This window comes from Staurois parvus, unplaced genomic scaffold (genome assembly GCF_062004578.1).
Source record: "Staurois parvus isolate SC_StPar_1 unplaced genomic scaffold, SC_StPar_1.0 ptg000746l, whole genome shotgun sequence".
NCBI lineage: Eukaryota > Metazoa > Chordata > Amphibia > Anura > Ranidae > Staurois > Staurois parvus.
Window position 1 is genome coordinate 3,102,833 of NW_028318542.1, and position 22,747 is coordinate 3,125,579.

Here is a 22,747-nt window from a genome sequence, read left to right on the forward strand (position 1 = left end):
CCCTCGTGTCTCTAACAACCTTTCAAACATATTCCACTCCTGTTTTGTTCTCAGAGGTTTCGGTAGATTTCCAATAAAACATTTCAACTGATGATATTTCCACTCATCTATTCTAATAAAAATATCTCCCTTCTTCTCTATTAAATCTTTAAGTGGTCTCAATTCCCCCTCCACCAGAACATCTCTCAGTTGTGTATCCTCTTTTCTAAACCATCTCCCTGATATCTTATTCTTTCCCGGAGGAAAGTACTCAGTATTTGTGAGAGGCATTAATATAGAATTAAATTCCCATTTCATATTTTTGTGTAAATTGTCCCATACTCTAAAAACATTTAGAGTGTATATACTTGTGCTTTCTTTAATTCCCCTAAACTGTGGTGGAATCCATATCGTCTGACTCAATCTAATACCACTAAGATCATTTTCAATTGTTACCCAACTTTTCCCCTTGTGATTAAATGTCCAATCATATATTCTTGCTAAAACCACTGCTTTATAGTATCTCTTGACATCTGGTAGACCCAAACCTCCTTTCTCTTTAGTCCTACTCAATATTTCATATGCTATTCTAGGTTTTTTATTCTTCCATATGTATCTTGTTAATATTTTTTTCATTATCTTAAAGAAGGCTTCTGGAATTTTAATTGGTACCATTTGAAATCTATACAGTATTTTAGGCATAATTACCATTTTGACTAGGTTTATACGTCCTATCCAGGATGGGTTTCCTCCTTCTAGTCTTTTTAAATCTTCCCTAATCTCATTTATCAAAGAGATATAGTTTAATCTATACAAATGCTTAGATGAGGCAGTGAGTTTTATTCCTAGGTATTTTATCTCTTTTTCTCTCCATACAAAGGGGAACTCTTTTTGTAGTTTTTCTTTTTCATTCTTTGATATATTAATATTTAGGATCTCTGTTTTCGTTGGGTTAATTTTTAAATTTGATAGTTCACCGTACTCCTTCAGAATCTTCATTATATTTGGGAGAGTTATTCGGGGATTCCCCACATAGAACAATAAGTCGTCTGCAAAGGCCGCTACCTTATGTTCTATGGATTCTATCTGAATTCCCTTTACCGATCCACTCTTCCTTATTATTGACAACAGAGGTTCGAGTGACAATACATACAGCAGAGGGGACAGTGGGCAGCCCTGTCTTGTACCATTAGACATTCCGATGGGTTCTGATCTCTCTCCATTTACCGTGATGATTGCAGTGGGCTCCCTATATAATTTACTTATCCACTCTCGCATTCTATCACCTATCCCCAGCACTTTTAAGTTGTCCATCATAAAGCCCCAGTCCACTCTATCAAATGCCTTCTCTGCATCAATTGACAGGAGCACCACCGGGGCTTTCCCTTTTCTACTTTTCTGAATAAGCATCAGGGTTCTCAAGCCGTTATCTCTACCTTCTCTCCCCGGTACAAAGCCCACCTGGTCTCGATGGATCCATTCAGGCATCAGATCCCTCAACCTGTTTGCTAACACCTTTGCATACAGTTTGGTGTCGGTGTTCAATAATGAGATAGGTCTATAGCTGGAGCACTGAGATGGATCTTTTCCCTCCTTGTGAATGAGTACTACATGGGCCTGTAGGGATTCTCTCCTCACTTCCATCCCACCTCCCAGAGCATTCATATATTTCTCCAACTTGGGTAACAGAACTTCACTGAATTTCTTATAGTACTTAACTGTATAACCATCTGGACCTGGGCTTTTTCCTCCCCCTGTGCTATTTAATGCTATTTTAATTTCTTCCTGGGAAATTTCTGTGTCTAGGGAGTTCAACTGTGATTCACTTAGTTTTGGTAATCCCGCATTTTCTAAGTATGTCCTCTTTTTTTCATTAATTCCCTCTTGAGCTTCTTTTAAAGGGCCTTGGGGACTAATATTATATAACTTTTTGTAATACTCCGTAAACACTTTAGTAATCTCTTTATTTGAATGGACCAACTGCCCCTTTGAACTTTTTATCTTTTCTATATAGTTCCTATTTTTCTTTTTATTCAGAGCTCTCATTAGATATCTTCCTGGTCTGTCTCCCCATCTATATCTCTCGTTCAAAACCCTGTTGTATACTCTTCTCTTCTCCTCATCCATCAACCTCTCTAGCTCATCTTTTTTATCCAATAACTTCTGTCTCGTATCTTTTGTTATTTTCTTCTTATGAATCTGCTCCAAGTCCAATATATCTTTTAATAGCCCACTAACCCTCTCTCTTCTTTCCTTTTTCTTCCTTGCTCCTGCCGCTATCAAGATTCCTCTTATGAATACCTTATGGCTTTCCCAAACTGTAGCTGTTGATACTTCCTCTGTTTCGTTCTCCCTAAAGTATACCTTAATCTCGTTCTCAATTTTCTGCACTACATCCTCATCCAGAAGAAGAGCCTCATTTAACCTCCACCCTAATCCTCCAGTCCACCTTCTTCCCCATCTCATTTTCATTACGACCGGAGCATGATCCGAGAACGTCCTTGTCTCTATGTCAATTTTAACCAGATGATCTATAAGTTGATGGTCTATTAAGATGTAATCTAATCTCGAGTATATTTCATGTGCGTTAGAGAAGAAGGTATAGTCTCTGTCTTTCATATGTGTTATTCTCCAAGTGTCCACTAGTTGATGTTCATGCATCACTTTTTTCAAAGCTCTCAGAGACCTACTCCCCTCTCTCTGCACAGAAGAGGTATTATCCCTTTGTGGGTCCATACAGAAATTGAGGTCTCCAGCCAATATCAAACGCCCTTTTTTAAACTCCATTAGTTTTTTCAACAGACCCTTCATATACATCTCCGGGTTTTTATTTGGGCAGTATATATTGGCTAAAGTACACTCAATCCCCTGAAGTCTACCCTTTAAGAATAAAAACCTCCCCTCCGGGTCGGTTTTCCTATCCTCCAGCTCAAATCTCATATTCTTTGCCAAACCTATTGCAACCCCTTTTGCTCTTTTAATTGGAGAATCTGCATAGTACCATATTGGGTAATGTTTGGATTTCAATTTCACGTTTGCTTCTATCTCAAAGTGCGTCTCCTGTAAAAATACCACTGACGTCGCCCTGTGATGTAACTCATTAAACATCCTAAATCTCTTCCCTGGACAACTCAGCCCGTTCACATTATAAGTTATAAACTGTATTTCTTCCATTGTTCCCAATTAACTCCATCTCTCTTCCAGATTGCCTCTTCCTCTCTATCCCTTCTGTCCTGCAGAGTATTGACCCAATACCTCCTCCCCTCCCTCCCTCCCACCCAAATCCCGTCCTCTCCCGTCTCCCCACCCCCCCAGGCTTCCCATACCTTTGGATCATGTTCTACTTTTGATCCCTCTATAGGGGTTCGACTCTGCCCATGGCCGCTTACCTCCCCCTCCTCCTCCCCAGTGTCCCCTTATCTATTGATTCTCTATTTCCTCTTTTAACCAGCTGCCACTTTCCTGGCCCATAAGTGTCCAACTCTCACACCTTTTTAATAATTATTATTATACACCTTGGAAACAGATCACATTGATCCAGGAAGGCATTCAGAAGAGGGTGCAAATCCTGCTTCAGTTCAGGCATGCTGGGGGGATTCTAATGTGAAGGGGACTCTATAATTAAGTAAAGGGACTCAAATCTGAAGGGAAGAACTCTGATATGATGGGGAGAACTCTGGTATGATGAGGGCTTGTTATGTGAAGGAAGAATGTTGATATAATATGGGGACACTTTTTTGAAGGGGGACTCTGATGTAATGGAGAGACTGTGATGTGAAGGGGAAAATCTGATGTGATAACTGGACTCCTAAGTGAAAGAGAGACTTTTATGTAACAGGGGACTCTAAAGTGAAGGGGGGGTGGGGTGTTGATGTGATGGCGGACTGTGATATAAAGTAAAGTGACTCTGATGCGAAGGTGGTGGGAGGACTCAGATGTGAAGAGGAGTACACTGATACGAAAAGGGGACTCCCCAAGGAGACATTATCATTTATTTTTTTTATTTTTATTTATTTCAGTTACTTATATAGCGCCGTCAATTTACGCAGCGCTTTATACATATATTATACATGTACATCATTCCCTAACCCTCAAGGGGTGTACAATCTAAGGTCCCTAACTCACATCCATACATACACATACTAGGGACAATTTAGACAGGATCCAATTCACCTAACAGCATGTCTTTGGAGTGTGGGAGGAAACCAGAGTACCCGGAGGAAACCCACGCAGGCACAGGGAGAACATGCAAACTCCAGGCAGGTAGGCCCGTGGTTGGGATTTGAACCAGCGACCCTAGTACTGCCAGGTGGAAGTGCTAACCATTTAGCCACTGTGCTGCCCAACATCATCATCCAGTGCAGAAGTCAGTATCCATCAGCCCAATAAATACAGTTTAGGACTGTGGTCCCTCCTGATTTTGCAGGCATCAACAATTTGCCCTCTTTGAAGCTAAGTAAGCTCTGACGTGACTCCGTATTACTAACAGCATATGCAGCGTATGATGAAAGTGAAGCTTTTTCCCATCCCGATTTTGCATACTGAAAAACAGGTATCAACAATTTGCCCTCTTTGAGACTCAGGAAGCTCTGACATGACTCCGTATTACTAACAGCATATGCAGCGAATGATGAAAGTGAAGCTTTCTATCTGTTAGCTAGGTGTCTCATCACACAGCGGAAGCAAAAGAATGTTACATTACGTCCGCTTTCAACGCGAAACATGTAATAATTTTCACACCTGAATATCAGGTAGTGTTTCCATATTTTTGTCTAACCCTCATACATGTACATTATGGCAAGATCTCTACACTGACAAAGAACTGTTTCACTTTAAATACTGGATAAAACACAAGTAGTAATAATTTCACTGTAAATGTGGGAGCCCTGGAAAACTGTAGGTAGAGGAGGAGGCGGTGATGATGTTAAAGGAAACTCACATATGCATTAACATTCTCCTTCTAGAACACAATACTCGCAGGTTCTGAATGCAGGAGCACACGGCATGTCTACCATTTATAGTGCTGCGTATTTGGACCCCTGCTTACCAGTTCTAAGAAGAAACGTTCAATACCATACAGCAGGAGAAATGTTATCTATTGTTGTACATGTTCTGCTTGGAATAAAGGGCAATACAAATTTTTACAAAGAAAACATTTCCATTGGTACCTACCCTTAAGCGACCTGTTTTATTAAAGACAATAAATGTATATCTTCTTTGGTTCTTTTAAAAAATTGTGAAGGCTCTTAAATTTGATGGACTGATTCCAAATTCACCTTTATTTTGTCCATCACTGCACTAGCAAATTACATCCCAGAACATAAACTCTTTTCAGCAGGCACTTCTCATAACGATCCCAAGGATAAAATATAGGCTTACCTCATTGCAGTCTTGCAGAAAGTGTTGAAGTTGCAAATGATCTTTCAGTCTCTGTAGCCATTTCTGTGCAAGCGCCATGTTACGCTGACACCTGGGGACAAAAATCAAGGATAAAGTTGCAACATTTACACATATTTGAACAGTTACTGATCCTTAAAAAGACAGTCTCTCTTGCTAGTTTTAAGGGCTCCCCTCTGTAAGGCCCCTTTCACACTGATGGTCCAATCGGGTCCGCCTGTCAGTTTTTCAGGCTGACCTGTTTGGACCATCCATAGCTCTCTATGGATTGGCGGGTGTCAGTATCATGTGTCCACTGACACCCGCCGGCGTCTGATCCAATCCTGTATGCTAAAAACACACAGATGGAGATCCCCATCCGTCTGGCAGACTGGATCAGATGACAGTTGGATGAAAATGGACAGGCGGTCCATTTCCATCTGACCGCCCCATAGAAAACAATGGTCTGTGTCCGCTCTGCATCAGCACAGTGGACACAGACCTGTCATCCACTTTCTCAGTGGGCATCAGTGTCATTCCCTGTTGGCAGCTGCCGAAGCGAAGGGACCAGGAGCACCAGCGGGGGACCCCAGAGGAGGAGGATCGGGGCTGCTCTGTGCAAAATCATTGTACAGAGCAGGTAAATATAGACATGTTTGTTATTTTAAATAACAAATCCCCCAAAAAACAAGGTTTAAAAACACTTTAGTGGTTCTAAAGCCTAAACATTTTTTACTTTATTGCATTCCTTGCACTGATTTTGGCCTGACCCCCCCCATACTTATCTGAGCCCTCATTCGATCTAGCGCTGTGCACATATGAAGCTCTCTCTCCGTTCACTTCCATGTCTCACTTGCTTTGCTGGGTCATCGGGAGCCATAGGCTTCCAGTGCTGTCAATCAAAGCCAGTGACGAGGGAGCAGGGTCGGGACCTGCTGTCCCGCTGTCTATATGGATGCAGCAGTGGGGCTCGGACGTGGGCAGGCACAAATGCCCCCATGGGAAATGACCTCCCATGTGGTTACTGGACTGAGAAGAGGAGCCAGGATTTGGCTTGGATTTGGCTCATTGAGCGTTTCGGAGCTTCGAGCTCCAAAACAGTTAGATGTGAATCGAGGCTAAAAGGCGAAGTTCAAAAAAGCTTTAAAAGGTAAAAAGCAGTTGAAGGGCTTAGAGCACACCTTGCATGATGAAGGCTGAAGATATGTACTGTGTACAATAGCACATACCGTATTTGCCGGCATATAAGACGACTGGGCGTATAAGACGACCCCCTACTTTTCCTGTTAAAATATAGGGTTTGAGCTATACTCGCCGTATAAGACTACCCCTCTTCCAACGCACACCAAAAAAAATGAAAAAACATCAGATTTGATTTCAATATGGTATGGTATTTCAGTATGGTATTCCAATGATGGGGTGCTATTCCTCCCACTGACACCAATGATGGGGCATGATTCCTCCCACTGATACCAATGATGAGGCACTACTCCTCCCACTGACACTAATGATGGGGCACTATTCCTCCCACTGATACCAATGATGGGGCGCTATTCCTCCCACTGATACCAATGATGGGGCGCTATTCCTCCCACTGATACCAATGATGGGACACTATTCCTCCCACTGACACCAATGATGGTGCCCCATCATTAGTGTCAGTGTGTGAGGAATAGTGTCCCATCATTAGTGTCAGTGGGAGGAATAGTGTCCCATCATTAGTGTCAGTGGGAGGAATAGTGCCCCATCAGTCAGTGGGCGGAATAGTGCCCCATCATTGGTGTCAGTGGGAAGAATCGTGCCCCATCATTGGTGTCAGTGGGAGGAATAGTGTCCCATCATTAGTGTCAGTGGGAGGAATAGTGCTCCATCATTGGTGTCAGTGGGGAGAAAAGTGCCCCATCATTGGTGCCAGTGGGGGAGGAATAGTGCCCCATCATTGGTGTCAGTGGGGGAGGAATAGTGCCCCATCATTGGTGTCAGTGGGGAGGAGGAATAGTGCCCCATCATTGGTGTCAGTGGGGAGGAGGAATAGTGCCCCATGGTTGGTGTCAGTGGGGGAGGAATAGTGCCCCATCATTGGTGTCAGTGGGGAGAAAATTGCCCCATCATTGGTGTCAGTGGGGAGGAGGAAAATTGCCCCATCGTTGATGTCAGTGGGGGAGGAATAGTGCCTCGTCGTTGGTGTCAGTGGAGGAGGAACAGTGCCTCATCGTTGGTGTCAGTGGGGGAGGAACAGTGCCTCACCGTTGGTGTCAGTGTGGAGGAGGAATAGTGCCCCATCGTTAGTGTCAGTGGGGGAGAGGAGCGGCTGCTCCTTCTTTCAGTTCAGCTGCTTGATTTTCGCGGGGCCGTTCGGCTCCGCCTCCTCGGCGGTGATTGGTCGCCTGTGTGCCTTTCCAGTGCTGGCGCCCAATCACCGGTGAGGAGGCGGAGCCGAGCGGGCGGCGGGACCATCGAGCGGCCGAACTGAAAGAAGGAGCAGCCGCGCTTCCTGGACCGGATCGTCGTGGGACCGGGACCGGAGCCAGGTAAGGTACAGCAGCCCCTCTGCCCACCACTGTACTTGGTGTCCGTTGGAGGAGGAGGGGGGGTGGCGCCGCCCCTCGAAAAAGTGCCGCCCTGACACCGGCTCGCCGTATACCGGCGTATAAGACGACCCCCGACTTTTCAAAAGATTTTCACGGGTTGAAAAGTCGTCTTATACGCTGGCAAATACGGGTATATTAAATAATACAATTAGTGTAAAAGAATCCTCTGAGTACAATATTGGGGGTGCAGTGTTGGCCAAAATGACAGAGGAAATAGATTAGGGGGTGCATATTTCAGATGACTGCAAAATTAGCAAACAGTGTAGCCTGGCAGTGGGAAAAGCAAATAGAATTCTAGGATGTATCACTAGAGGGATCGCCAGCAGGAGGAAGGAGACCCTGATTTCACTTGAAAGATCTTTAGTTATTACTAGAGGGATGGCCTGCAAGAGGAAGGAGGTCCTCATTTAATTTTTATAGATCTTTAGTTACCACAAGAGGGGTCACCAGCAGGAGGAAGGAGGTCCTGATTTCACTTTATAGATCTTTTGTTATTTTTATAGGGATCCCCTTAACCACCTCCTGCCCGCCAAATAGTACAATGACGGGCGCATGGTGGTTCTCTCGTTCTGATAAGACATCATATGACGTCCTTCCATTCTCACCGTGCATGCACGGCTCAGGGAGCGCGCGGCGATCGCCGGTGCGCTGTGTCCTTCGGACACAGCAGATCATGGATCACGGAAAGAGCTGAAGATGTCGGCTCGGTCATGTGACCAGCTGTGTCCAATCACAGTTGATCACATGTAAACACGGAAATGCCGGTTATCGGCATTTCTCTCCTCTCGAGCTGTCACGCTGACAGCTCGAGAGGAGAGGAGAGCCGGTAATTGGCTTTCTGCGGAAGGGACATGTACACTGATCATCAGGGCACTGATGATCAGTGTGCCCTGATGATCAGTGTGGTCCCAGAAGTGCCACCTGTCAGTGTCCATCAGTGCCAGCAGTCAGTGCTCATCAGTGCCACATCAATGCCACATATCAGTGCATACCAGTGCACATCAATGCCACATATCAGTGCCCATCTGAGCTGCCTTTCAATGTCACCCATCAATGCCAGTCAGTGCCACCTATCAATGCCAATCAGTGCCACCTATCAGTGCTGCCAATCAGTGCCACCTATCAGTGCCAGTCAGTGTTGCCTATCAGTGCGCATCAGTGCCGCCTATAGTGCCAGTCAGTGCTGCCTATCAGTGCCAGTCAGTGCCGCCTGTCAGTCAGTGCTGCCTAACAGTGCCAGTAAGTGCCGCCTATCAGTGCCAGTCAGTGCTGCCTATCAGTGCCGCCTATCAGTGCCATGTATCAGTGTCATGTATCAGTGCTGCCTTTCAGTGCCCATCAGTGCAACCTACCAGTGCCTCCTCATCAGCGCCCAGCAGTGCCACCTATCAGTGTCCATCAGTGCAGCCTGTCAGTGCCCATCACTGCAGCCTCATTAGTGCACATCAGTGAAGGAAAAAATCACTTATTTACAAAATTGTGTAACAGAAACTAAGAAAGAACGTTTTTTTTTCAATATTTTCAGTGGTTTTTGGTTTGTTTAAGAAAAAAAAAATCCCAGAGGTGATTAAATACCACCAAAAGAACGCTCTGTCTAAAAAAAATGATAAAAATTTCACATTGGTACAGTGTTGCATGACCGCGCAATTGTCATTCAAAGTGTGACAGCGCTGAAAGCTGGAAATTGGCCTGGGCAGGAGGGGGGTATAAGTGCCCTGTAGGCAAGTGGTTAAGGAGGATAGAAGGCCTGATTCCTGTATACCGGTCTTTATTATCACTAGAGGGCTCACCAGCAGATGGAATTAGGTCCTGATTTTACTGTATAGAGCTTTAGTTATTACTAGAGGGATCACCAGCATGAGGAATGAGGTCCTGATTTCACTTTAAAGATCTTTAATTATTGCTAAAGGGATCCCCCAAAGGAGGAAGGAGTTCCTGATTCCTATATATAGATCTTTAGTTACCACCAGAGGGATCATCAGCAGGAGGATGGAGGTCCTGATTCCTATATATACAGTAGATCTTTAGTTATCATTAGAGGGATGCCCTGCAAGAGGAAGGAGGTCCTCATTTAATTTTGATAGATCTTTAGTTACCACAAGAGGGGTCATCAGCAGGAGAAAGGAGGTCCTGGTTTCACTTTATAGATCTTTTGTTATTTTTAGAGGGATCCCCTTAAGGAGGATAGAAGGCCTGATAACTGTATATAGGTCTTTATTATCACTAGAGGGCTCACCAGCAGATGGAATTAGTTTCTGATTTTACTGTATAGATCTTTAGGTTATTACAAGAGGGATCACCAGCATGAGGAAGGAGGTCCTGATTTAATTTATTAGATCTTTAATTATTACTAGAGGGATCCCCCAAAGCAGGAAGGAGGTCCTGATTCCCATATATAGATCTTTAGTTGCCACCAGAGGGATTGTCAGTAGGTGGAAGGAGGTGCTGATTTCCCATTTATAGATCTTTTTTTTTACTAGAGGGACCATCAGCAGGAGAAAGGAGGTCCTGATTCCCCTATATAGGTCTTTAATTATCACTGGAGGGATCACCAGTAGAATGAAGGAATGTCCTGATGCCTTTATATATGTCTTTTGTTATTAATAGATGGATCCCCAGCAGGAGGAAGGAGGTCCTGATTCTCCTATATAAATCTTTAGTGAGACCTCATTAGAATACTGTGTCCAGTTCCCCCACTTACAAAAAGATATTGATAAAACACAATCAGTCCAGAGACAGGCAACAAAAAGTGACACATTTCTAGGGGATAAAATACATCAGGAGAGACTGTGGAAATGTAATCCGTACAGCCTCAGGCCTCGTTCACACCATACGTGCAGAAAAACTGATGGAAACGGACAAGCAGATTTCACTTGCAGAGACATCAGTTTACATTAGTTTTCATGTGCGCTTCGATAAGTTTTATACACGTTTCAGATTCCTGCGCAGAAAAAAATCTGCACGTGACACTAGTGTTGTGGGTGAACAGGGCATATAGAGATCAACTGCTGTCGTGTCCTTGCAGAACGCATGCAGAAAAACTGAACCATGGTGTGAACAAGCCCTTAAAGTGTTACTAAACTCAGAACCCTGCATTCACTATATCTGGTCTCCCCAGACCCTGCATTCACTATATCTGGTCTCCCCAGACCCTGCATTCACTATATCTGGTATCCCCGGACCCTGCATTCACTATATCTGGTATCCCAAGACCCTGCATTCACTATATCTGGTATCCCAGGACCCTGCATTCACTATATCTGGTATCCCAGGACCCTGCATTCACTATATCTGGTCTCCCCAGACCCCGCATTCACTATATCTGGTATCCCAGGACCCTGCATTCACTATATCTGGTTTCCCCGGACCCTGCATTCACTATATCCGCTCTCCCCGGACCGTGCATTCACTATATCTGGTCTCCCCAGACCCTGCATTCACTATATCTGCTCTCCCCGGACCCCGCATTTACTATATCTGGTCTCCCCGGACCCCGCATTCACTATATCTGGTTTTCCCGGACCCCGCATTCACTATATCTGGTCTCCCCGGACCCCGCATTCACTATATCTGGTCTCCCCGGACCCCGCATTCACTATATCTGGTCTCCCCGGACCCTGCATTCACTATATCTGGACTCCCAGGACCCTGCATTCACTATATCTGCTCTCCCCGGACCCTGCATTCACTATATCTGGTCTCCCCGGACCCCGCATTCACTATATCTGGTCTCCCCGGACCCCGCATTCACTATATCTGGTCTCCCCGGACCCTGCATTCACTATATCTGGTCTCCCACAGTATACAGAACATGGAAGTGCAATTATTTTAGTAAATATAAACTGCTAAATACCTTTTCTCACCGGCAGTTAGAGCAGTCTTGTGACTTCTATCAGTGTCCAGCCCAACACTGGTTAAAGCTTGTAGGAGGATGCAGGACCCCTGACCTCTGTCTGGACAGTGCTGATTGGCCCTGTGCTGATCACATGCTCTCTCCCAAGAAAATAAAAAACCCTCTCTAGCCTTACACAGCAAACTGAGCATGTGCAGTGACTCCACACGATATGTCTTATCAGGAGATAAGAAAGGGGCACTGGAAGAAGGGGAGGATCAGAAAAGTCAGGATCAAAACTTCATTTTTACACAGTGCGGAGGATTAACCCCTTAAGTTCCACAGTGAGTATAACAAGCATACTTTACTGCATATACAGACTGATTTTACTGTTGTGGGTTCAGTAACACTTTAACCACTTGCCGTCCGCCTGCTGTTTATAAACGGCAGGGCGGTGGCAGTCCAGGGGCGGGTTGCCGTTCATAAACGGCACCCACCATTTCTAGCTGTGCACGCTCCCTGGGAGCGTGCAGCACCGCGATCCGGTACCTGCTGTGTCCTCCGGACACAGTGAAACACCGATCGGCGGACGTGATCTCTGTACGAGGTCCCGATCGTGTGATCGCTGATTGGCCAATCAGTGATCACATGCAAAGTAGTAAGCAAGATGTCACTTGTGACATCATTGCTTACTACGTGTGAAATCTGTGAATGATCACAGAGGTCACATGGTGCAAGGCTATTCACAACAGCCTTGTACCATGTGACAAGCTGTGTCCAATCACAGCTCACTCAGTAGTTCTCAATGGCTGCAAAAATGCAGACAGAGAGAAAGAGAGATGATTGATTTTACATCCTATATGGGTGTAAAAGCAATCACTGTAAAAAAAAAAAAAAAATCTTCATCACCCCCTACAAATAGTACAGTGTCGCCATGGTGACACTGTACTGCTAGGGTGACAGTATGTAAAAAAAAACAAAAAAAAAAAAAACATAATAATATAAAAAAATTAAATAAAAATGTAAAAAAAAGTTTAAAAATTATAATTTTTGGTTATAAACTAATTTGGCTTATTTTTTTTTTTACTAAAAAGATAACAGAATACATTTTGGCCAAGATTTATGATGAAAGATTATTTATTTGCAAAGTGTTATAAGAAAAACACTTTTTTTCAAAATTTTTGGACGTTTTCATTTACGTAGCAAAAAAAATAAAAATCCCAGCGGTGAATAAATACTACCAAAATAAAGCTTTATCTGTCTAAAAAAAATGCTAAAAAATTCATATGGGTACAGTGTTGCATGACCGCGCAATTGTCATTCAAAGTGTGATAGCGCTGAAAGCTGAAAATTGCCCTGGACAGGAAGGGGGTAAACAAAGAAGAGAAAAGGGGACAGGACTGAAACTTTTAAAGTACACAAAGGGGGTGAATAAGTTTCCCATCAGTGTTTTGAATTTAAATAAAATGCAAGTTAACTGTCATAAAACATTCACAAGAAATGTAATCTGTAAGTTTTTTTTTGTCAGATAGGCTGCTAGTATTATTTATTTCAGGTACTTATATAGCGCCATCAATTTACGCAGCACATTACATATATATTGTACATTCACATCAGTCCCTAACCCTCAAGGGGTGTACAATCTAAGGTCCCTAACTCACATTCATACATACACATACTAGGGCCAGTTTACACACAACCCAATTAACCTATCAGCATGCCTTTGGAGTGTGGGAGGAAACCAGAGTACCTGGAGAAAACACACACAGGCACAGGGAGAACATGCAAACTCCAGGCAGGTTGTGCCATGGTTTGGATTCTGACCAATGACCTTAGTACCGCTAGGTGGAAGTGCTAACCAATTAGCCTCTGTGCTGCCTTCCATCTGTGTGGGGAGAAGTACTGTGATGGTGATCATCATATAACCATCCAGAGACACAGGGGTAAATTAACAGCGTGGCGCAGACCACTTTTCTAAACTGAGAAAACAGAACAGATCCTGCTTTCAAATAAAAAAGGTGCAGGTCCATTTGTTAATTAAGAGCAATCTGCTGTTTTCCATGCTGTGTCTGCAGTAGACACATAGACTGCAGGAGAACTGGAGCTGCTTGTTCCTCCCTCTGCATGCCTCCACCCCCTCCCCTGAAGTTAGTGGCCTCAAGTGACACACAGAGATGAAACAAATCCTTCTTCATCTGTTGTACCTGTTTATCTGCAGTCTTCCCATATCTATATCCATTCAGAGTGCAGAATTTATACAGCTTTTCTGAGATTTCAGAAAGAAAGGGGGGGAAGCTGAAGTTACACTCTGCAGAGCTCAGTGAGAGCTGATTGGAGAGAAGAGACACACCCCCTTCACTCAGCACACAGATAGAGCTGAGGCTGTCAATCCCATTCTGTGTGCTAGAGCTCCTTCTTCAGTCACCCTTTTTCTCTTGATGTCAGGAAAACTTGTCAGAAGTGATTCATACTTCCTTAAGGTTTTGGAACCTTGGATACGTTATTCGTTGCCATCCCTGCCTCCTACTAGTTATGGCCTTTAATAGTCGCTGCCTGTGCTAGCCCTGGATCCTTGATTCTTCTAGTTTCCCTTTCCTCCATGTTTTCTTTCTGATTCCTTTTTTTTTTTGTCGTTTGTTTTTTCTTTATCCTTTCTTCTAACCTTTTTTCTTTTCTCTTTTTTTTCCGGTAATATGTTGGATTACTGCTGCTATTATTTGGTTTGGCTTTTTGCCGTCCCTCCTTGATGTCATTGGACATTTCGTTATTTGGCTAATACAAGTCAGCTGGATGTATCTGTTTATGTGTTATTGTTCTGCTCTGCCCCTGCGTGGGCGTATCTTGAGCTTGTTGTATTCTTAAAACAAAACTTTCTTATTAAAAATATTGAAACAGAAGTGACTCGTACAAATAGCAGAGGAATGTGGAAGCAGACAGGAATGACACTCAGTGCTCTGGATTCTGGAAGTTCACACTATAGATGGATATTTTATGTTCATATTTCATGTCTGAGGTTTACAACCAATTTAATGTGGTGCATTTCACTTGTGCCATAACATTAGTGCAGGAAGCTCTGCTAACTCATCCTCCTGGTTTGTATTGTATGCTGGGAAAATAGTTTATGACTAGGAGGTTCAACAGTAGTGCATGGAGCTTGGTCTGTATCAGAGGTTTACAAACTTTGTCAGTTTGTAAACCATTTTTAGATATACAGGTGAAAAATGTAAAAGCTCTATTATTTGATCTCATATCAATACCTACTTTGTCTTGATTCCAAAACCTGAGTTTTTTATCTCCTGTTCTGCTGTTCAGGGACTGCAAAGGGTTAATACCAAGTCAAATTCACATATCTACACTGTTAATTTAAAGTGTAAGTTCAACCTTTTTGGAAAAAATGAAAAGATGAACTAACACTGTACACTCACCCACCCCCAGTCCCCCCTTCTTCTGCTGCTTCTGGAAGGGATCAGAGCTACTCTGATTGGTCAGTGGTGGACGCACTGCAGAAAGAAAAGAGAGAAAAGGGGGATTTCAAATCTTCGGACCACTGCACTGGCTACGTGGTCATTATCAGCTCATCCCCCATGGAGGTAAGTACATTGGGGACCAGGGGGTGGGAAGGCTGTAGGGTGTTTAGTTCTCCCTTTCATTTTTTTCTGAAAGGGGGAACTAAAGCTCACAAAACATGGATCAAAAAACATCAAGTTCAGCAGGGACAGGCCAAATCTTGATCCATGTATGGACAGGCTTTATGTACACAGGTTGATCTATTGGTCCACTTGTGTACAAGCAGAGTGCCAGGTTTTTCCTGAATGATCAATGCCACTGGCTAAAACCAGCAACACTGATCATTGTAGTCTAATGGTGGGGAAGGCTCGCCGCTGTCAGAATACAATACCACAGTGGAAAGGATTCCCCCATCCACCTAGAGTGTGGATGGGGGAATCGGATCCTTTTTTTCCCGTTCAACCCACTGGTTGAATGAAAAAAATGATCAATGTATGAGCTGCCTATCTCTTTAATTTTAACAATGTATTAACACATACAGAGTTGCATCGTTTAACTCTGCCTATTGTTACAGTGTGGCGATCTGTCACGATGTTGAAAGGGTATTTAACCCAGGATTCTCAATAAGGCAGGTTGAGGGGCTCCAGGGTAAGTGTTTGATACAGAGAAAAGTGGCTTTTCACTTTCCTCATTTGTTTGTAAGGTCCACTTTGGGACCTGGAGCCTGGAGATTTCAAAGTGATTTGGGAGGGATGGAATCTCCAATCCTGGGACCTGGTTTTGGGAATGGCCAGGAGACTGATTGCACAGGTGTGTGCAGGCCTTTTCATAGAGGCCTAACCAGGGTTCTGGGCTCCACCCCAGCAGTCAGGAGGGCTCCACCCTGGCAGACAGGAGGTCGCTGCCTTGGAGTCAGGAGGGCTTCACCAAGGAGAGGTGGAAGCCAGACTAGCTGTGTGCTACTGGCTAGCTGTGTGCGGAAAAGCCATTTTGGAAAGAGTCTGCAGGAGACAGACATAAAACCTGTGTACAAGCCAGGAGGCTGAACATTCATTTGCATTTGTTTGATGGTGAATACCCCTGCGTGAGAAGATTTATGGAACTTTTTTTCTTTTAAAAAAATTGGGCAAAGAGGCCCTGAAAAAGAAGCGAGTTGCTGTGTGCTTTTGAAAAGAAAAGCTCTACCATTTGAAGAGAGTTCCTACACTATGGTTTGGCTTTAAATATTATTTCCTAGTCCTGACCATAATAAAGAAAATACATTTGAGGCCTCATGCAGACAGGCATAAAAAATGCTGCATTTTAAATTTTTTTATGCCTCTGAATGCAGCTCTATATTAGCCAACATGTGCTTGCACATTTTGACAGTTATATTTCTATTTAGAGTGGCATTTAGGGGCAATAAAATGCCCCAAACCTGCGTTCAGAGAGGCAATTACTGTTATAATTTAGGCACATATGTGTATAAAGGCATGTAAATACATTCTAGTGGCTAGGATAAATAAATATTGCAACCACTGAAATGAGTTTACACATATATGCTTCAAAACATCACACTTCTATAAAATGAGCATAAAAAAAGTATAGTTACAAACCAAAATGAGCATTTATAAAGCTGAATTTTTCTGTCAGCTACAGGCAGAATTATTCAGGGTACACAGGAATATTTTAATATGTCTGTGTGCATGTGGCCTAAGCATTACTGTATACAATGTTGCACTTAAAAATCTGTGCTTATTGCTGCCTCACTCATATGCAACAAATATAATTACAAATATACAGTGGTGTCACATTGTGATACAAACAGGATGCAGGACTCAGGCGTGCACTACGTACAGGTTGCAGGACTCAGGCGTGCACTACGTACAGGTTGCAGGACTCAGGAGTGCACTACGTACAGGTTGCAGGACTCAGGAGTGCACTACGTACAGGTTGCAGGACTCAGGAGGGCACTACGTACAGGTTGCAGGACTCAGGAGTGCACTACGTACAGGTTGCAGGACTCAGGCGTGCACTACGTACAGGTTGCAGGACTGAGGAGTGCACTACGTACAGGTTGCAGGACTCAGGAGTGCACCAGGTACAGGTTGCAGGACTCAGGAGTGCACTATGTACAGATTGCAGGACTCAGGAGTGCACTACGTACAGATTGCAGGACTCAGGAGTGCACTACGTACAGGTTGCAGGACTCAGGAGTGCACTACGTACAGATTGCAGGACTCAGGAGTGCACTACGTACAGATTGCAGGACTCAGGAGTGCACTACGTACAGATTGCAGGACTCAGGAGTGCACTACGTACAGGTTGCAGGACTCAGGAGTGCACTATGTACAGGTTGCAGGACTCAGGAGTGCACTATGTACAGGTTGCAGGACTCAGGAGGGCACTATGTACAGGTTGCAGGACTCAGGAGGGCACTACGAACAGGTTGCAGGACTCAGGAGGGCACTACGTACAGGTTGCAGGACTCAGGAGTGCACTACGTACAGGTTGCAAGACTCGGGAGTGCACCAGGTACAGGTTGCAGGACTCAGGAGGGCACTACGTACAGGTTGCAGGACTCGGGAGTGCACTATGTACAGGTTGCAAGACTCGGGAGTGCACCAGGTACAGGTTGCAGGACTCAGGAGGGCAATACGTACAGATTGCAGGACTCAGGAGGGCACTACGTACAGATTGCAGGACTCAGGAGGGCACTACGTACAGGTTGCAGGATTCAGGAGGGCACTACGTACAGGTTGCAGGACTCGGGAGTGCACTATGTACAGGTTGCAAGACTCGGGGGTGCACCAGGTACAGGTTGCAGGACTCGGGAGGGAACTACGTACAGATTGCAGGGGTACGCTACGTACAGGGGCAGGACTCAGAAGTGCTCTATGTACAGGGGCAGGACTCAGAAGTGCGCTCTGTACAGGGGCAGGACTCAGAAGTGTGCTCTGTACAGGGGCAGGACTCAGGTTCAGAAGTACACTATGTACAGGGGCAGGACTCAGGTTCAGAAGTACACTATGTACAGGGGCAGGACTCAGGTTCAGACGTGCACTATGTACAGGGGCAGGAATCAGAAGTGCGCTAAGTACAGGGGCAGGACTCAGGTTCAGAAGTGCACTATGTACAGGGGCAGGACTCAGGTTCAGAAGTGCACTATGTACAGGGGCAGGACTCAGGTTCAGAAGTACACTATGTACAGGGGCAGGACTCAGGTTCAGAAGTGCACTATGTACAGGGGCAGGACTCAGGTTCAGAAGTGCACTATGTACAGGGGCAGGATTAAGGTTCAGAAGTGCACTATGTACAGGGGCAGGATTAAGGTTCAGAAGTACACTATGTACAGGGGCAGGATTAAGGTTCAGAAGTGCACTATGTACAGGGGCAGGATTAAGGTTCAGAAGTGCACTATGTACAGGGGCAGGACTCAGGTTCAGAAGTGCGCTATGTACAGGGGCAGGATTAAGGTTCAGAAGTACACTATGTACAGGGGCAGGACTCAGGTTCAGAAGTGCACTATGTACAGGGGCAGGACTCAGGTTCAGACGTGCACTATGTACAGGGGCAGGAATCAGAAGTGCGCTAAGTACAGGGGCAGGACTCAGGTTCAGAAGTACACTATGTGCAGGGGCAGGACTCAGGTTCAGAAGTGCACTATGTACAGGGGCAGGATTAAGGTTCAGAAGTGCACTATGTACAGGGTGCAAGGTTGAAGAGTTTGCTATGAACAGGGTGCAAAGTTAGGTACTGCATGCTTCACAGGCCACAAGAGACGAGAGAGGGGCTGCTGCCGAAGAACAGCTACAACTTACACAGTGTGTGCAGTCTGCATGCACGGGATTCAGAAAGAGCTGCCACTTGGCCAGTAGAGTGGCTGTGCACATCCCCGCCTTCCCTCCTTTGCTCTCATAGGGATACTGCAGGGCAGGGAGGGCTGTGCTCAGAGCCGGGAGAGGAGTCCTGTCACCTGTACACACAGAAACTTGGCTTCTGTGTATGTGACAGCAGTGAGCGGCGGGTAAAGGGCTATTGCGGGAGATGCCCTGGTATCACCCCTCTGATGGGTGTCAACTGGGTGCGGGCTGCACCCCCACATCGACGCCACTGAGAATCTAAAGTCTCCAAATCTTGTATAAAATCTAATAGAATTTCCCTTTAATACTAACAAAAATGTACAGATATCCAGAGGATGTTTTTTCCATATAGACACATAATGAGATAAACATAAAAGCGGCTTTACTTAACATGCACTCGCATAGGTACACTTTGAACTGTGCTTACCATTATGGGGGAGATTTATTAAAACTGGAACGTACAAAATCTGTTGCAGCTCTGCATAGGAACCTATCAGCTTCCAGGTTTTATTTTATCAAAGCTTAATTGAACAAGCTGAAGTTAGAAGCTGATTGGCTACCATGCACAGCTGCACCAGATTCTGAGTGCTCCGGTTTTAGTAAATCCACCTCTATTTGTTTTACAAACATTTGTCTTTGTTTTATCATGTATCCTCCTTCAGTGTCTATTGCCATCCTTCTCTAATACCACATGAAGTATAGAGAATCAGCAAGCTTTCCTGTAATGATAGATGGCCGCTGTCAGTGTAGCTTAATAGTGGCGGTAAAGGATATAAAACGAAGGAACAGTCTGTATCACAACGACACTCCTCATATGATGTTTCCAGAACACCAGTTTAGTGCCTTTGAGAAAACGGATGACTTAAGAAAACTGCAGCAAGGATAGTATAGTAAAATGGGCCATGGGCCTGCAACATATACAGCAGGTAAAACCCTAAAATCTTAGAACTGCTTTGGGACATTGGTTCAGAGTAATGCAGATATACAATTACAGGGTATCCTTTCACTGCATGAATCCAGGAGCAACTTACCACTTCAGATCCAGACACTTTCACCCCCTTCCTGCCCAGGCCAATTTTCAGCCTTCAGCGCTCTCACATTTGAATGCCAATTACTCAGGCATGCAACACTGTATTCAAATGAAATTTGTTATCTTTTTTTGGGACAGACAGAACTTTATTTTGGTGATATTTAATCACCAATGGATTTTTTATTTTTTGCTATATAAATGAAAAAAAAATGACATTTTTGAAAAAAGAAAAAAAGAAAAGAAACGAAATGCTTATTTTTAAAATAAAATGTTACAAATAAATAATCTTTCCTCATAAATTTAGGCCAAAATGTATTCTGCTACCTTTTTTGATAAAAAAATAACCCAAATCAGTATATAGAAAAAACAATTTTTTTTTCAAAATTTTTTTATTATTTTTATTTATTTACATGATGTCACCCTAGCAGTGCAGTGACACCATTTTTCTATACTGTGGTTGCTTTTACAGCCATGCTGACTATAAAAGCAATCATTTATCACTCTCTCTGACTGCATTTCTGCAACCATTGAGAAATACTGTGAGAGCTGTGATTGGTCACAGCTTATCATATGGTACAAGGCTGCTGTGAATGGCTTTGTACCATGTGATCTCTGTGATCAATCACAGTACTCACGATAGTAAACAATGATGCCAGGAAATGACATCTTGTTTACTACTGTGCATGTGATTGCTGATTGGCCAATCAGTGATTACATGGTACAGGGGCTGCCCACAGTTGCCCAGTACAGTGATCCATGTTCCGACTTGTTTCCGGTGAACACAGCGGGCACAGATCGCACCACCACGCGCTCCCAGGGAGTACGCTCAGGTGGCAGATGCAGGGGGACATTTAGAAAGAGGTAGATTAAAGACCCAATTGTTAATATTACAAATTAAAAAATGCAGACTGTAAGGTGTATACAGCAGAATAAACATAATAAAATGTGTCCTCAGGATCCCCTGTCTCACTAGTATTTATATATAATGATTATGGAATAGAAAACACCCCTGGAGGAAGCCACCAGTGTTTAATAAATTGTAAAAAAAAATAAAAAATAAAAACCTGACTGAGATTCTACCTCTCCACACTTTATTAGTATTTATTATATCCTCCAAGATACGTGTAGTGCCACATGTGCCCTCATAAGATGGACCAGACCATATATGTCTCCTAGGATGGGTTGGACAACATGTGCCTGATATGGATGGCTAAGTATCTTTCTTCATTACCTACAGAAATGTGGGCATTTGGACTGCATGCCTAGCGGGTGTCTCCCTTATTGTGCAACATGTCATATGGAAAGCTAGTTCTATGGCCTATAGTGATCCCTGGTGAGAGGGACAGTGTTGCTAATTAGGAATTGTCCATATTGAATTTGTTTGCACGCATGGTGGACTTATCTATATTCAAGTACAATTAAATATAAAAGCCTTCTTCCAGCATTGCTCACTTAACCACTTCAATACCAGAACTTTTACCCTCTTCCTGACCAGGCCAATTTTCAGCTTTCAGTGACGTCACACTTTAATTGACAATTGCGCAGTCATGCAACACTGTATCCATATGAACTTTGTATTATTTGTTTTTAGACAGAGCTTTCTTTTGGTGCTATTTAATCACTGCTAGTTGTTTTTAATCTTTTTGCCAAACAAAAAAATAAAAGTTTTTCTTTGTTTTTTTTTCTTTTGTTATAAAATTTTGCAAATAAGTATTTTTTATTCTTCACTGATGTGCACTGATGAGGCTGCACTGATGGGTACTAATGAGGCTGCAATGATGGGCACTAAGGCTGCATTGATGAGATGGCACTAATGGGCACTGATAAGCTGCACTAATGGGCAATGATGAGGAGGCACTGATGAGGTTGCACTGATGGGCACTGATAAGCTGCACTCATCTGCACTAATGGGCACTGATGGGGCTGCTCTGATAATCAGGGCAGTGGTGGTCAGTGTTCTGATCAGTGTAAACAATGTACTGACAGCACAGTGGGATGCACAAGAGTGGGGCAGCACAGTGGCTAAATGGTTAGCACTTCCACCTGGCAGTACTCGGGTCGCTGGTTCGAATCCCAGCCACGGCACCACCTGCCAAGAGTTTGCATGTTCTCCCTGTGCAAGAGTGGGCTTCCTCTGGGTACTCCAGTTTCCTCCCACTCTCCAGAGACATGCTGGTAGGTGAATTGGATCCTGTCTAAATTGGCCCTAGTATGTGTATGTATGAATGTAAGTTAGGGACCTTAGATTGTACCCCCCTTGAGGGTTAGGGAGTGATGTGAATGTACAATATATATGTAAAAGTGCTGCGTAAATTGATGGCGCTATATAAGTACCTGAAATAAATAAATACTGACAGCCTTGCCAGCAAGTCAGTTTACATGTAATCATCTGTGATTGGACATAGCTGATATCATGGTAAAAGGCTATTGTGATTGGCCCTTTACCCTGATCTTTGATCAGTGGTGTCCAAAGGACACAGTGGTCACAGAGCACAACTAATTTGTGTCCAGGTGCACACAGGGGTCAGGGTTTTGTGAGGAAATCCATGGACACCCTCCCAGAACTGCGCTGAAGCCATCTTTTGACTAC

The 22,747-nt window shown here is 44.0% G+C and overlaps 1 protein-coding gene across 1 annotated transcript in view; it reads right to left on the reverse strand.

Annotated features, from left to right (window-relative positions):
- SPTBN4 (spectrin beta, non-erythrocytic 4) overlaps nt 1–22,747 on the reverse strand; it is a 240,366-nt gene that overhangs the window by 137,341 nt on the left and 80,278 nt on the right. Inside the window, exon 19 of the mRNA XM_089654174.1 lies at nt 5,359–5,449. Within this exon, the coding sequence (XP_089510300.1) occupies nt 5,359–5,449 (91 nt within the window). The remainder of the gene's footprint in view (nt 1–5,358; nt 5,450–22,747) is intronic.